The sequence below is a fragment of the Eucalyptus grandis genome, chromosome 3 (genome assembly GCF_016545825.1).
Source record: "Eucalyptus grandis isolate ANBG69807.140 chromosome 3, ASM1654582v1, whole genome shotgun sequence".
NCBI lineage: Eukaryota > Viridiplantae > Streptophyta > Magnoliopsida > Myrtales > Myrtaceae > Eucalyptus > Eucalyptus grandis.
The window spans coordinates 40,127,618-40,143,085 of NC_052614.1; the positions used below are offsets into that span (position 1 = coordinate 40,127,618).

A 15,468-nucleotide genomic window follows, 5' to 3' on the forward strand; every position below is an offset into this window, starting at 1 on the left:
AGGGGAAATATGTGAAAAGCTCTATCTTTTAGGATCAGATTCATCCTCAGAGAGCTCTGCACCAGTAGATAAGCAAAACAAAAGAACTGCCAAATTCGATAGTTATTCACGGCTTGGAAGTCGACACATAACCTTATCTACGGATCTTGAGATGTCCCCCCGTATTCGAGAGTATGTTAGAACCGTAGGATGCCGAGAATTCATCTATTAAAAAGTGTGAGATTGATAGGCAAGAGGTAGACGGAAGTGTTCTTCTGATCCTTTGAAGACCTCTGCATCTCTTAGTCTTTGACGACTCTGAGAAGATTTGTATGATCGCTGTGCAAAAGCTTGAGCTGTATACATATCGCATTGTAAAGGGCAAGGAACAATAGTCTGATGCGTTATGTTAGGTTCTATTGGCCTTACGCTAGTTTAGCCTTAAAACGCACCAACAACGGTCATTCACTTTTATCATTGTAGACGCTGCAAGAAATTATAGTTTTAAACTCATTCTAATCAATTGAACCGATTATATTTCGAGAAATTACTACACCCACGTTGAAACTTACATAATAATACGAACTTCTAGGCAGTTTCTTAGTATGAGAAGTTCAATCTACCTTATCATTTATGAAATGACTCTCTACAATGCTATTTATGTGCTGCTTTGATTTTAGAAGCACACAGCATGACACCCCGTCTTCATATTAAGAATCGTTTGATTCGTTTACATGGTCGGTTTGATGCTTTTGAAAGTGAAAAAGTAATTTTCCACTCGAAAACACTATATTGACATATAGCTGGAATCAAGTATTTTAGAAACAAAACCCAACATACACTATTATCTTGAAAGCAGAAATCAGAAAAGTGATTATGGTCGTCTGTGTACTATCTTGATTACTTCTGTTTCCGAATGAAATTGATCCTAGTATTTTCAAGATTACTCGAAAGCAAAGGTTGTATGAAAGGTGCATTACCATTCACTCAAAGTTGGTCTTGTAAGCGATAGATTTATAAATTACCAAAAGCATGTGAATTCATCTAGTTTTTAATACGCATTGCACTAAAATTCACGAAATTGTATATTACTTCCCTATATATTCTCCCTTTTCTTTTCGCGACCCTTGAATATGTACATATTATATGACATATTGCATTAACACTATGCTCAACTATTTTTAAAATATTAATATTCCCGTTGGAAATTTTAATGTTTTTTTTCCAATTTATAATCGATGTTGCTGACATTAATTAATTTACATTCGCTATACAGGATGGAATTACTATTCCCATTTCTATTAATTAACGCTGATAGCGTGCCATGGCTTATTATAGCAAGGGGGGGGGGGGAATTGTACGGAGAAACATATGGAAATAGTAAACCAATTCTTAGACATAATAATTGCTCTCCACATAGTGTCTAAAACCAAGATAATGGTTAGATGCGTTAATTTGAGACACTGTGCGAAACACATGTCTAACGAGCAGGAAGCAAGCTTTTGATAGGAACTTTCAATGATAATCTGATAACTCAGGACTCAACTTAGATACGTTTTCTATTTTAACGTGCCAATACCCACATCTAATTAGAGAGAAAATCTTTCTTCCCTCACCCTTAAAAATACCCCAAATTTTACTTCTTAAAGTTCAGACAAAATAGTTTTAAGACATATTCAAATTCATTTATGAGAATGGTGTTGAATAACTATTTATTATTATGCATACCCAAAAATTAATTTCAAATAAATAATGTGTAAAATCTTTTAAAAAATTAAATTCTTCATAAATGAAAATAAAATTAGAGGTAATCAAACACCCTCTAAACAAATATTAAAACATTTTGTCAACGGGAATCGAGGGCAACAAGATGTACGGTTCCGATTGGCCGACGAGGAGGAGCCATAAATCTCGACCGTCCTTTCCATTTCTCCCCCCTCAGTCAAACGCGGCACGCGCGCACCAAAGAGACGCCACCCTCCCAACCACTCCCGCGATGACATCGCCACCGTCCTCCTAAATCCCCCACGCGCTGATCCAACGGTGCGAGCCGCTCGACCACGAGAGCTTACCGCGCGCCGCCGCCGCACCCGAGGACGGCGCCCTCCCTCTTTAATTCTTTTTCTCACGATAAACGCTGGCAAAAACTTCTCATATCTCTCTCTCTCTCTCTTCCATCGGAGCTCCTCCTCCTCCTCCTCCCGCGCGATCTCGACCGTCCGATCCTCCCGACGATCTCCGATTCCGGCGACCGGTCTCCGGCGCTCCCCTCCCTTCCCGCGAGCAAATGGCGATGGCGAGTATCGCGAGGAGGAAGGCGTCGCACTTGTTCACCTGCGCCTCCCCGGCGGCGCTCCGGTACTCCGGCTCCCTGACCCCCTTCTCCCGGGGCTTCGCCTCCGGGGGATCCGACGACAACGACGTCGTCGTCATCGGCGGTGGCCCCGGCGGCTACGTGGCGGCCATCAAGGCGGCCCAGCTCGGGCTCAAGACCACCTGCATCGAGAAGCGCGGCGCCCTCGGCGGGACCTGCCTCAACGTCGGCTGTATTCCTTCCAAGGTGATTTTTTCTTGGGGTTTTTGGATTTCCGGTGCTTGCGGTCGTGTTTTGTTGGAAGTGGTGGTGATGTGCCTGCGTCCGATTTTGGAGGTTGTGGTCGGATCTTGTGGTTTTGTCTCGTCGTTTTTTCCTACTTGTTTGGATTGGAGGAGCGAATTCTGTAGGTTTGAGGAGGGAAGTTTCTTCCTTTTCCTTCTCAAGAGCTTTTTTTTTGTGAATTTCGTGTGAGTTGAATATGTCTGCTTGTGTAGAATTAGAGTTTGGAATGAATTGTGGTGGACCTAACGGAAGTCTGCAGATATAGAGATTATTACCTGAGGGCTTTTGAGTGTCGAGGAGAGTTAAACAAGGAGAGTAATCTCTGTAATCCTGATTCTCGAGCGACGCGAGGATTTGGTCTGTTGTTTATTTGGGCTTGAGTGTCGAGGTGGGAGTGTGGTGTCAACAAGAAAAACAAATGGTAAACCTCGTTCTAGTGTTTAAGATGGGGTTGTTTGTGGACACCTACACCACTCGGAAGAATTCATAGCATTCTTATTTGATTGCGAGCAAATCGAAGTTCTTTGCTGCCCTTCAATTTGTATGCTTTAGAACACCTTTTCTTTTATGGTCGACGAACAAGCTTCTTCATTTGAAAAGCGCCTTTTTTGGGTAAATTTGTGAGCCTTGAACTTTTTTTTATTACTATTAAGCTGTTTATATGCTCATATAGCATTAGATTATTGCCGTTCTTTATCTGCCATCGATTTTCCGTAATGCAGATGTTAGTGCATCCGTTTTGCTTTCACGCACATCTTCAAGATATGTATCCTGGCATCTTTGTTTGGTTAGATTCTACATTAATATATTTCAGTTGATATGACTTAAACCTTCATTTATGGGCACTTGAAGTCTTGTCTTGGTGGTTAGTTTTAGACTTCTCTTTACTTTGCATTTGGACAATGCTTTAGCAATGACAGAATGTTTTCCAACTCCATTTTCCCTTTGTTGTTTCCCTCACTATGACCAGGCACTGCTTCATTCCTCGCACATGTATCATGAAGCGAAGCATTCTTTTGCCAGCCATGGTGTGAAATTCCCGTCTGTTGAGGTTGATTTACCTGCCATGATGGCCCAAAAGGACAAAGCAGTTTCCGGTTTGACCAAAGGTATTGAAGGTCTGTTCAAGAAAAATAAGGTGACCTATGTTAAAGGGTATGGAAAGTTCGTCTCCCCCTCAGAGGTCTCAGTAGACACCATCGATGGTGGCAATACTGTTGTAAAGGGCAAGAACATAATAGTTGCCACTGGCTCTGATGTGAAATCTTTACCGGGGATAACCATTGATGAAAAGAGGATAGTCTCTTCAACTGGGGCCTTAGCTCTGTCAGAAATTCCAAAAAGACTGGTGGTGATTGGAGCAGGTTACATAGGCCTAGAGATGGGTTCAGTGTGGGGCCGACTGGGATCAGAGGTGACAGTAGTTGAGTTTGCGCCAGATATAGTGCCTTCTATGGATGGGGAAATCCGCAAGCAATTTCAACGTTCCCTCGAGAAACAGAAGATGAAGTTCATGCTCAAGACCAAAGTTGTCGGAGTTGACACATCTGGAGACATTGTAAAGTTGACCCTTGAGCCAGCAGCCGGTGGTGCACAGACAATCCTTGAAGCTGATGTTGTTCTTGTTTCTGCTGGCAGAACTCCATTTACAGCAGGTCTTGGGCTAGAAAAGATAGGAGTGGAGACCGACAAGGTTGGAAGGATACCAGTCAATGACCGATTTGCTACAAATGTGCCCGGTGTCTATGCAATTGGAGATGTAATTCCAGGCCCAATGCTGGCTCACAAAGCTGAAGAGGATGGATTTGCTTGTGTAGAGTTCATTGCTGGTAAAGTTGGTCATGTGGACTATGACAAGGTCCCTGGTGTTGTATACACACATCCTGAGGTTGCATCTGTTGGAAAGACTGAGGAGCAGGTGAAGGCACTTGGTGTTGAATACCGTGTGGGGAAATTCCCTTTCTTGGCTAATAGCAGGGCCAAGGCGATTGATGATGCAGAAGGGATTGTCAAGATTGTGGCTGACAAGGAGACAGACAAGATATTGGGAGTTCATATCATGGCACCAAATGCTGGCGAACTCATTCATGAGGCAGTGTTAGCCTTGGCATATGATGCTTCCAGTGAGGACATTGCACGTGTGTGCCACGCACACCCGACGATGAGCGAGGCATTGAAGGAAGCTGCTATGGCAACTTATGACAAGCCCATTCACATGTAGATTTCTGGATTTACATTCACTGCATTTTTCGATTTTGAAATCTCTGGCTGAAAACTTCCGGTTTCTTCTTGTCTTACATTATTTGGAAGAGTCCGAGTGTCCAAAGAGAAGTTTGCTGTCATACTCTGTCTGCAATAACAGAATGACCTTGTAGCGTTTTTGCTATCAATGTTCATAAACACTTTAGCAGGATCTATGGAGGAATGGGGCCATCCCCAGGATTAAAGTTTTTGGTTGTTTGTAAGTTAGGATGTTGGTTTGGCCATACGGATGTGATTGTTTTCCTACTTGAAAGATTGAAATCACGTGGGAGCTTCCCGTTATGGACGATTAAAAAACTTGGGTCTTCAAGTTGCCCAGTATTGCATGCAAACTGTAGGAGATGCATCCCAACCTCCAGCATTCATATGTTCCATTTCAATTCCTAGGGGTTTTTTATTTTATTTTTTTGGTCATAATTTCAATTTCTAGTTTAGGTTGAAGTCTGGCCATTGCTTGCCAGTCGGTTTACTGGGGCAGCATCGATATATCAGGAAAACTCCTACTAAAACCCGAGAAATCGTATTAAAGCCCGTCTCAGTGACGCCTAAATTCCACTTCGCATCTTTATTTTAAGGAAGCTTTATTCTCCTTAGTTGCTCTTTTAACTTCATTATAGCGATCTGATCGCCATTCATGTAATCAAGCTTTAGAAAATTTTATTGAGGGTAAGATGATTCGACTATAACCAGGCGCAATTCAAACCCATCGCTGAGGCTATGCTTTCTCGTCCAAAAAGCTAATACAGATCTTTGGAATTGGAAACAATTACCCATGACCATTGGCATTGGTTATGTGTCCTGCTCTACTAGCATCATGAACATTACATCAAACAATGTGACACTGGAGATTCATCCGTTAAATTCATCACCACGAAGCAATGTTCCCCCATTAACCAGAAAACGGGCTCTTCCCTAATTCATTCCCCCACAGATGAAAAGAGGAACGGTGAAACTGAGAATTGACCAAAAATCTCCCACAATAAACTAGTTTCTTAAGGAGAAGAGAGACTGCTCTTCAAAGAGAGACTGCTCTTCAAAACCTCTCCTCATAACAACTTCACTTATGGCTGGCCTTCATGTCCCCTTTCAGCGAATTTCACACTTCTGGAGCAGTGGCCACACCCCTCCACAAGATGCGCCAGCATGTATGGTCAACTATGTTCCATTTTCATGGCTCATCCCGCATATCTGGCTTCCTCCTGGCATGCATGGCTAGGCGCGCATCTCTTTCCCTCTCGAACTCACGATAGTCTGCTCGTTGCAAGAAGGAAACTCTGTCTAGGTACTGATTCGAGCTTTTCTTGTAGGCATCAAGCTCATCTTCCATTCCCTGATTCTCTCCTTTAAACTCTCCCCAGTCCTTCTTCGTTTTGTCAAGCACGCTCAGCTTCGGTTTCTTCTTTATTTGTTCAAGAACAGCATCAACAGCAGAAGGTGCAGCAGCCTTGGCCTTGTCGGATGCCTCTCTTGAATCAGCATCCACAAGCTTCTTTACTTCTATATCTTGACCGGCAAAGTCCCGAATTTCAGTGATCTAGATAAGAATCAGACACAAGCCATTCACGTATGGAACAGATCATTCGGAGGGGAAAAAATCTACATATTTCACTTTTCCACCACATCCAATCTTAACAGTGAGAGCAAATAATGACCATTCAACTACTTCTCAAACTGAAGTAACAGAATACTAGGCTGAAAAGCAGGTACAAAAGATTGAAAAGGCATATGCAGGTTCTTCCTCCTCAGTGTGAAATGTACTTACCTCAACTTTACCCCTCCCTGAAGCAGCAGCTGCTGCTGCCTCCCTCACTGCTGAGAGAGCAGCGGCGGCAAGCTTCTTAGCCTCATCATTACTTCCATTCTGGACTAGATTAGGCCTTTCCTGGGGTTTCTCTTGTGACAATGATTCTGCCTTCTTAGGAGCCAAGCCTAGATAATTCATCCAATTCTACAAAGTAAAGCCAAAGGTTATACGCTAACTATTATATTCACTCAAACCATAACAGAGCAAGAAATATTCTCACGGTGGACATCTTGCGCTTATTGTTATTCACGGTTGAACTGGGCTTTCTGCAAACGGATTGGAGTATCTGCTTAGAGGTCCCTTTGTTCATTTGCTCCCACATAGCATCAACCCTAGCTTTCACATCTGGCCAATTCATAAGAAAATCTTAGCTTCAGTGCTCAGTGCTCTTCAGCACATGCTCCACGTCGCTTAACAGATAAGTACATACAACGAAACCGAAGAAAAAGCACACGGGCTCACCAGTTTCTGAGGGCTCAGGTCCTGAGCTTGCAAGAACACCCCCTTCTTTCACTGCCTCCATCCCTGTCCCCTCCTTTTCTCTCACTTTATCTGAAAGTTGGAGAACAACCAATCACCAAAACATAGAGAAAAGGGACTTCCCTATCCCGAATAACAAACCACGCAGACATTTCATAATTTCGCAACATCAAGCTCTTCAAAAACACATCAGAGAATCAGAGCAATGCACGTCAAGATAGCTCCTCCCTATTTCCTGCTAATCTAGAATATGATGCGAAGTTAATAGCAAAAAGTGTCCCAATGATACAGAAAGCCTTCTAAGCCGCCGAAAATTCGAAGCAAAACCTGCCCTTTTTTTCCCCTCCCCGAGGAAAGCTCGAATCTTGATAGCGAATCGAAGGAGGTAGAGAGAAAAGAATCAAACCCCCTAAAGCTCTAACCCACAGCGTTGCCCTCCATCAATCTCAAACGAGAAGAACCAACCGACCTCCTAAAAACTCGAACTTGATCTGTAGAAACTACAGAGATTTGCGGGTAAAGGAGGAATCTTCTCAGCGCGAGAAAAAGAAAGCAAATTAGCGCAGACAACATGGTAATCGAGGGAGATGAAGATGAACCCATTTGAGCTTCTCGTGGAGGAGAGAGTCTACCTGAGCCTGAGGCGTCGGGGCTGATGGTTGCAGACATTGGAGACGACAAGCATCGATCGAGCTCCGGACATTAAACATCGCCAGCAGCTAAAAGAAGCTTTTCTGCCGTCAAATAGATGACTCGACGAGTCTCCTTCGAAAGTATTTCTCTCTTTTTTTGGGGATTTAACTGTAATTAAGAATTCAGATAATAAAAAAAACTGTAGTTAAGAACCAAAAAAGGAGAAAAAGCACAGGGACAAAAATAATTTGATTTAAATGTGCAAAGAGAGAAAATAATCCGTGATTTTAATCGGTTTAAAAAATAAGCTCAAATAAGACGAGGGGGTTAAATTCATATTTGGAATATGTGGTATTTGTGAGATTAATTCATAATAACAATCGCGATAGACTAAGTTATGTTTTTTTTTTTTTTTATCTCAGTATAATGCATGGGTTATCAAATAAGTTTTCTTTTTCCTGTAAAAATTTGAGATTGAATTGAAAAAAGTCAGTAATATCTTTTTAATTTAATCAGTATTTATCTGATATTAATTGAATCTAGATTTTGTTTCCCTTTTCAATGATTTTCTATGTATCTTTTCTTATGTCAATGAGCACCGAATTTTCACGTTGAATCATCTATCCCGCCTGTTTAAAAAAAAAAAAAAAAAATCTATCCCGCAAAAGAACAAGTTATGTGCATTAACATTTAGTAACACGTATGTGACTATTATAGTTAAGATCCCATATAATGTGATCTGACAAATTATACGAATTTGAGTAACCTGTAAAGTGGATTAGAACGACCACAAATAACCAAATCCAAATTAAGGTTGTTTTAGTAATGAAAAAGTAAACAAAAAAGCTAGTGTATTGAGGCGGCAAAGGAAAAACCCATCAAAACTCCAGTTTGTTTCCATCACCATCACAAATCCACAATAACATCCAACATATTAGAATATACAAAGTATCACATGTTAGAATTGATATGATGTGGAGCGATTAATATATTTTAGTTGACTCATAACTCATTAACTTAATTTTTAAAATGAATGTAGAATTGGATATATTAACAAGCTCGGCCTTAAGCCCCTTTTAGTGATCTTCCTAGAATAAGATGTTAAACTTTGTTATAATATTAGAGTCGATGATTGATTGGGGCCCATGCCCAATGTGTATTGGTTTTTGGGTTGATGGGCATTATGGTGTAACAATGGGTTAGTGGGCCAGTCTTAATGTATATTACTTTTAGGGCCTTGGTGGCCCACTCCCAATATGTATCGGTTGTGGGGTAGATAGGCATTATGATGTAGACTTCCAATTCAATTTGAAAAAAGAGATCAATGATGAAGTTGAGTGTTGGAGATTTAAGCAAATTGAAATAAGTTAATGTAGAAGGATACTTAATGGCAGTTTTCATAGTCCAATATGTTGGAGACTCAACTAGCAGATGTCATGGTTCAATACGTTGGAGATTCAAGTTGAAATAAGTTAATATAGAGGATACCGGAATTAAGGGGGAACAAACCTAATATTGGAGCTTACACATAAATGGAGGATTGTTAGAATACACATGTGAGTCTAGAATTCATATGTGTGAAGCGATTAGTATATAGCAACAATTAATTGATTTAAGTTTTTGCGTGAAGATGTGTCTAATTAAATATATTAACAAGTTTGGACTTAAGCTCCATTTTGGCAATCTCCCTAGAAGAAGGTATCACACTTTATTCTTTATTGCGTATTCCCTATGCAACATACTTGACTTGCTAGTATTGCGAAAACATGCGTCGATAGGGTGTGAGAGATGTTCGCGGTTGATTTGGGGTCAATTGAATAACACTTTCGACCCAAACGAACTTATTAGCATTGAAAACCTTGACTTAGATCCAAAACAAACCAATTAAATCATAAATCAAACCAGATTAATAACTTTGATTTGATTTGATATGGAACCGTTAATATCGAGTCGACACACAAGTGAAAGTACAATAACAGCTAGTATAATCATCCAAAAACTTAAAATGCACATTCAATTACGACCACTAAAAACAAAGCAAAATTATCCATAACAGCATAGCTTAAATTTTTGTTAACGGAAAAAGTGAATAGAAGCATAGCTCAATGTCTAAATAATAAAACAAACAAAAAGCCTTGTTCTTGCTCGATCCATGATCCCTAGAGAAATAGTCATCTTAATATGCTTTTAGCTTGTGATAAGAGAAAAATATTTTAAGTTTTATTTGTTTCATGAAAAATGAATTATTTATAAAATATTAAAAAAAAATCACTCATACTATTTATAATAAATGAATAAATGAAAAATATATTCATCATTTGTAAAATATTTCAACATAAACTTTTACCGATATGAAAGTAATTTTCGTTGACTAATTATTTCGAACAATGCGAACGATTATTTCAAATTATTCATTATTTGCGAAACAAATTGAGTTTTGGTATACATTATCGGTTTGATTCAATTCTATAGATTTTTTAGGAACGAGCATGGCCCGGATTTGGTTGATCAAGCATTTGACTCAAGAACCAATCTATACAATGCTGGTCTCTAATCTTTGGTACCAGGAATGAGGATTGAATTGATCGCGTGGGTTGGACAACCTATAAAGCCTCAAGATCATGGACGAACTTACACAACATAGGTTCCAGTGACTCGAGGATCGGAGATTGGTCTAGTCCACTCAGGAACCAAATAAGAACCGGCTGGGCTGGGTCGGGTCGGGTTAGGTTAATCTATGTTTTCCGGGCCGATGCTCACCTCTAGGTTTCTAAACCAATCAAATCGAAAGCAAACCGACCAATCCACACAAAAACCAAACCGAACAACCGATAAAACCGAACCGTTTGGTCTTGGTTCGGTCCATCGGCAGAACACCACCCTTCTGTGGCCATCGCCATTTGCCACTGCCGTGTTACCTTCGCCTCTCACCTTATCTAATCCGACAAGAATCTCTCTCTTACCCAATCCAACCCAGAAGGCGCGCGACACGCAGTTGCAGCAGGCGACCGAGCAGGGGGGGAAGCCAAGCCGCAAAAATGGCGTCTTTGGCGCAGCAATTCACCGGCCTCCGTTGCCCGCCGCTGTCCCGCTCCCGCCTCTCCGACCCCTTCGCCCCTCCTCACCGGCGCCGGCAGGCTCCGGCCCGACCCGGCCCTTCCAAGACCGTCGTCTCCGCGGTGGCCATCTCCAATGCCCGGACCCGCGACAGGAACGAGCTCAAGCACCTCTTCGACGACGCCTACGAGCGGTGCCGCACCGCTCCCATGGAGGGCGTCGCCTTCACGCTCGAGGACTTCCACACCGCCCTCGATAAGTACGACTTCAACTCCGAGCTCGGGACCAAGGTCGGTGGGTTCCTGCTTTCTTCGTGATTCAACGCGTGTGTGGAGAGATGGGTCTTCGTTGGGTGGATGTGAAGTCGTGTTTGATGTGGGAAATGTGCGACCTTTGTTGGAAAAAAAGTGAAGGGTAGAAGGGACTGATTGGTGAGAGCTTGCAATCTGAATGTCGGATCAAGAGAAAGGCGTGAGTTTGCTGTCGACGGATATTGTGATGGGGTTGTTATGTGGGTTGATTTTACGAAGTGTTGCCGGTTCATATATAATAGTCTTCACTGGTGTAGTTGTGAGGAGATGGCGGTGGCGATGAAATTTATAATCTGGTATCACAGAGAATGATAAGCTTACTTCCAGTTGTGTCTGCTCTTTGTACCTCTCTTGCTTGTCAAGTGGGGGGCATTTCCTGGAAAATTACCTGAAGTGAGGACATACAGCTTCTGCACGTAGGCAGAGATAGGTTCCTCATTGAAATAGGCATCTAAGAGTGAATAATGTTCGACCACCGTTTCCTGGCCGGGACTGACAAATGCTGTAACTTCCTTAAAGCGTTGAATATTGGAATGGTGTTGCCATTCTTACTTATTAGCCGCACTAATTGTCCGAGATTTTCCCTTTTCACGTGGTTTTATTTATTTCAATTTACATGAGTGTGCATGAGCATGTGGAGTTGACACCGTGCGCATTTTTTTCAGGTGAAGGGAACAGTTTTCTGTACAGATGGCAATGGGGCGCTTGTTGATATTACTGCAAAATCTTCAGCCTTATTGCCTGTCCAAGAGGCATGCATTCACAGGATAAAGCATGTTGAAGAAGCTGGTATAGTTCCTGGCATGAAAGAGGAGTTCGTAATTATCGGTGAAAATGAAGCTGATGATAGCTTGATCTTGAGCTTAAGAACAATACAGTATGATCTTGCTTGGGAAAGATGTAGGCAGCTTCAGGCTGAGGATGTCGTGGTTAAGGGCAAGGTTTGCACTGTTGCTTTTAGTGTTACCATCCTGCTGGTATTCCGAGCTGTCAAATGCACTATTTGCTTTGTTCATTGAGTTCTCTTGGCATGTCACTGAAGGCGAGGGTGCAAAATTGCACCCCCTACTCACTCCTTTGTCTTGCTGATATCCAAATTCTTTTCGTAATTATCCTGACCCTAAAACTATTTTCTGTCCTTGCTATGACCCAGGGAGGTCTTGTGACAGTCTACTCTTCCTCTTTCACGTGTTCGGCAATTTCCTATTACTTTTTCTAATTAAACAATTGGTTAATTTAAGGTCTTTTTGCATATCAGGTTGTTGGTGCAAACAAAGGTGGAGTGGTTGCCGTGGTGGAGGGCTTGCGAGGATTTGTTCCTTTCTCTCAAATATCAACCGTAAGCTCTCTCATTTTTGACGTGGCTTCCCCAAATTTTTTGTTGAATTGTTTGCTTGTGAATCATACTGTTATCAGGCCTTCATGTTACTGTCTGATGCCTGTTTTATTAGTTCATGATGCTATCTATTTCTTAGTTCCAAACCACTGATCGAATTTTGTCGATAATTTTTTCTGTCTGAACTGGTATTGTAATTAATTTATTCAATTTTTTTGGATATGCATCAGAAAACAATTGCAGAAGAGCTTATTGAGAAGGAACTCCCACTGAAGTTTGTGGAAGTTGATGAGGAGCAGTCTAGACTTGTCCTCAGTAACCGCAAGGCAATGGCAGATAGCCAGGCTCAGTTAGGCATTGGATCAGTGGTTATAGGAACAGTTCAAAGTCTGAAGCCTTATGGTGCGTTCATCGATATTGGTGGTATCAACGGACTCCTCCATGTCAGTCAGATCAGCCATGACCGCGTCTCCGACATAGCTACTGTTCTTCAACCTGGAGATACTCTCAAGGTTATATGCCTAATTAGTTTGTATAGTTAGTTTGCTGGAAATTTCACTTTTGATTAGTAGATAAACCTCTAACAAGCTCACCTGGTGTAGGTTATGATTTTGAGCCATGACCGCGAGAGAGGCAGAGTGAGTCTTTCAACCAAGAAGTTAGAACCTACTCCCGGTGACATGATTCGCAACCCAAAGCTTGTTTTTGAGAAGGTATTGGTCTCAAATACACAATTTTTCGATGCTTTATGCCAGTTCAACTTTGTTTTAACTGGTGATGATTTAGTTCTTGAGGGTGGAATGTGGATCTTACTTGATTAGTGAAACTGTGAAAGGACATTTATAGCTCTTGGGAATGATTAAGCCTTTGGTGAAGAATGTTGAGACATAAAAGACATGGATGAAACCTATTGCTTAAGACTGCCAAGATCTCTGACTTGAAAATTTTGGATCGCATTCTTTTGTTTTTTTTTTTTTTTTTTTTTGTTACAAATGTGAATCATATATTGCTGCCTCATGACGTACTTATTTTGGAATGGGCCTCAATGTACTAGGCGGAGGAGATGGCACAGACATTCAGGCAGAGAATTGCTCAAGCAGAAGCGATGGCTCGTGCAGATATGCTTAGGTTCCAGCCTGAGGTAATTCCCTTTGCTTAGTCGGACTGGTCCCTGATTGACTCTATCTTCCAGCCAATTCCGGGCTTTTATAAAGACCGATAATTGGCTACTGGAACAAATGAAAGTGATACATAAGATGCTTGTTTTGACATGAGTTTTGCCCTTTAGTACTAAACAGGAGAGAAATAACTCACACAAGCAACATAAAAAAATTTCTCGCTAATTGAAGCATGATCTTTCCATTCCTTTGCGTCTTGGTTGTTGTAAAGGCATTGCCAATTTTAGTTGTTTTCCTTGCAAGGATCCACAAAGAGCTCCATAGCATGGACATTCTACATTTGACACACATTTGAATATACCATTTTCATACTTCTGATTGCATACTTTGTCCTGGACATTGAGAATGATGTATGCTATGCTTTGTCGTTATTTCGCGTGTTGTCGGGTCTGCTACTGTGAGCAGTGCACATTTAGTCATAGCTTTTACAGATTCATGTGATGAAAACTAATAGTTCTTTTCTTGATACTGCAGAGCGGATTGACTCTGAGTTCTGACGGGATCTTGGGTCCACTTTCTTCCGATTTGCCAGCAGAAGGCCTGGACTTGAGCGATGTTCCCGCAGCTGTCAATGAACCGTGATCGATATCGCCGTAGTATAATGTTTCCAGTTAAGTCATTTCTTGTAGAGAAACTGTTGCAGGATGCACAAATATCGGCACGTGTGCCGTGCAAAGAAGCGAGGAAAAGAAATTATTGATTCGACCATCCTCTGTGTTGCCAGATTCGAGCTCTTCCGTGTTTCCTTTAAACCGAGACGGATGTCACAAAGCATTTGGCTTTGTAAAACTTTGGAAACGACCCAGTAAAACAAAATGAGAAGAAGAGCACTGTGATCTAAGCAAATGTATATACGGCAAATGCACGACACATCACGTATATTTTGTTAAAGACAATTAAATTACTATATTGATTCTCAATATTGATGCAACATCGGACAGAGGAAAGATAGCATTTATGGGCTGTAGACGGTAAGAGTCTAGACAGGATTTATTCGTCATATACACAACAGCATTGTAGGGTTAAGAACGGTGGGAGTGTCAAAACTTTGGTACATTAGCGTATTTGAGTGCTAAAATTTTTTCACTCTGAGTGTTACAAATTTGGAAAAATTATCATTTTAATACCAATTTTGATTTGCCTTACCAAAAAATCTAACGTGGATGTCAGTTGTTTGACGTGATTTTGACGGATGCCAACATGAATCATTTTTTAATTATTTTTTTATTTGTTTTTTTTTTTCCTTGAGGATCGGCAAGGGTCACCTGTGACCCTTGCCGGCTGTGAAACCCTCACCTAGATTAGGTTGGCAAGGGCCCTCGCTAGGGCCTTTGTGGCTAGGCCTCGCCCTCGTTGCAAAGGCCCTGGGTCTAGAGTTGGTGAGGGCATCGTGACCTCGCTAGAGGCCGGTGAGGCCTCGACGGCCTCGCCCAAGGCCTTTGTAGCCGAGGGCAAGGGTTTTGCCTCCCAGCCCTAAAGAGTAAAAAGCAAAAACAAAAATTCATAAAATATTAAAAAATTAAAAAATTCCATGTAAGATGATTTGCCGAAATTGATGCTCAAGAAATCGATTTTACTCTAATGTGATACTCAAAAGAGCAAAAAGAAGTTTTAACACTCAAGTAAGCGCCGTACAAAAATTTTAGCACTCATATTTTTACCACCTAGGAAGCATTGGCACTTTTCAACAGTTTTGGTGTCGAGTTGGATACTCCTACATGTGACGGACATGTAAGTTTGAAATTCCGACATGTGAATTTGGAATGCTAACACATGATTCTGACATGTGAGTTCGAAATTCCGACACGTGATTCCGATAGGCACATGAT

The 15,468-nt window shown here is 41.5% G+C and overlaps 3 protein-coding genes across 3 annotated transcripts; 2 read left to right on the plus strand and 1 right to left on the minus strand.

Annotated features, from left to right (window-relative positions):
* Positions 1-2,121: 2,121 nt before the first annotated feature.
* LOC104415266 (dihydrolipoyl dehydrogenase 1, mitochondrial) lies at positions 2,122-5,104 on the plus strand. Its single transcript, XM_010026528.3, has 2 exons — positions 2,122-2,539; positions 3,549-5,104. Exons 1-2 carry the CDS (start codon positions 2,267-2,269, stop codon positions 4,797-4,799), a joined length of 1,524 nt encoding a protein of 507 aa, XP_010024830.2. The 5' UTR covers positions 2,122-2,266; the 3' UTR covers positions 4,800-5,104.
* A 468-nt stretch (positions 5,105-5,572) lies between these two features.
* On the minus strand, positions 5,573-7,890 carry LOC104415265 (craniofacial development protein 1). Its single transcript, XM_010026527.3, has 5 exons — positions 7,757-7,890; positions 7,107-7,196; positions 6,865-6,989; positions 6,603-6,788; positions 5,573-6,374 (listed from the first exon to the last, which is right to left on the minus strand). Exons 1-5 carry the CDS (start codon positions 7,791-7,793, stop codon positions 6,009-6,011), a joined length of 804 nt encoding a protein of 267 aa, XP_010024829.1. The 5' UTR covers positions 7,794-7,890; the 3' UTR covers positions 5,573-6,008.
* A 2,716-nt stretch (positions 7,891-10,606) lies between these two features.
* Positions 10,607-14,428, plus strand: LOC104415264 (30S ribosomal protein S1, chloroplastic). Its single transcript, XM_010026526.3, has 7 exons — positions 10,607-11,104; positions 11,791-12,066; positions 12,384-12,464; positions 12,692-12,973; positions 13,064-13,174; positions 13,516-13,602; positions 14,114-14,428. The coding sequence occupies exons 1-7, from the start codon at positions 10,796-10,798 to the stop codon at positions 14,219-14,221; spliced, it is 1,254 nt and encodes a 417-aa protein (XP_010024828.1). The 5' UTR covers positions 10,607-10,795; the 3' UTR covers positions 14,222-14,428.
* Positions 14,429-15,468: the final 1,040 nt, after the last annotated feature.

Excerpts from the sequence above, each read along its gene's own strand:
- LOC104415264 (XM_010026526.3), top strand. The coding sequence starts at position 10,796 with ATGGCGTCTTTGGCGCAGCAATTCACCGGCCTCCGTTGCCCGCCGCTG. Across the intron at positions 12,974-13,063 it reads AACCTGGAGATACTCTCAAG|GTTATGATTTTGAGCCATGA; the intron begins GTTATATGCCTA and ends CACCTGGTGTAG. Across the intron at positions 13,175-13,515 it reads CAAAGCTTGTTTTTGAGAAG|GCGGAGGAGATGGCACAGAC; the intron begins GTATTGGTCTCA and ends TCAATGTACTAG.
- LOC104415266 (XM_010026528.3), top strand. The coding sequence starts at position 2,267 with ATGGCGATGGCGAGTATCGCGAGGAGGAAGGCGTCGCACTTGTTCACC. Across the intron at positions 2,540-3,548 it reads TCGGCTGTATTCCTTCCAAG|GCACTGCTTCATTCCTCGCA; the intron begins GTGATTTTTTCT and ends CACTATGACCAG.
- LOC104415265 (XM_010026527.3), bottom strand. The coding sequence starts at position 7,793 with ATGTCTGCAACCATCAGCCCCGACGCCTCAGGCTCAG. Across the intron at positions 7,197-7,756 it reads CCCCGACGCCTCAGGCTCAG|ATAAAGTGAGAGAAAAGGAG; the intron begins GTAGACTCTCTC and ends TCCAACTTTCAG. Across the intron at positions 6,375-6,602 it reads CAGGGAGGGGTAAAGTTGAG|ATCACTGAAATTCGGGACTT; the intron begins GTAAGTACATTT and ends ATTCTTATCTAG.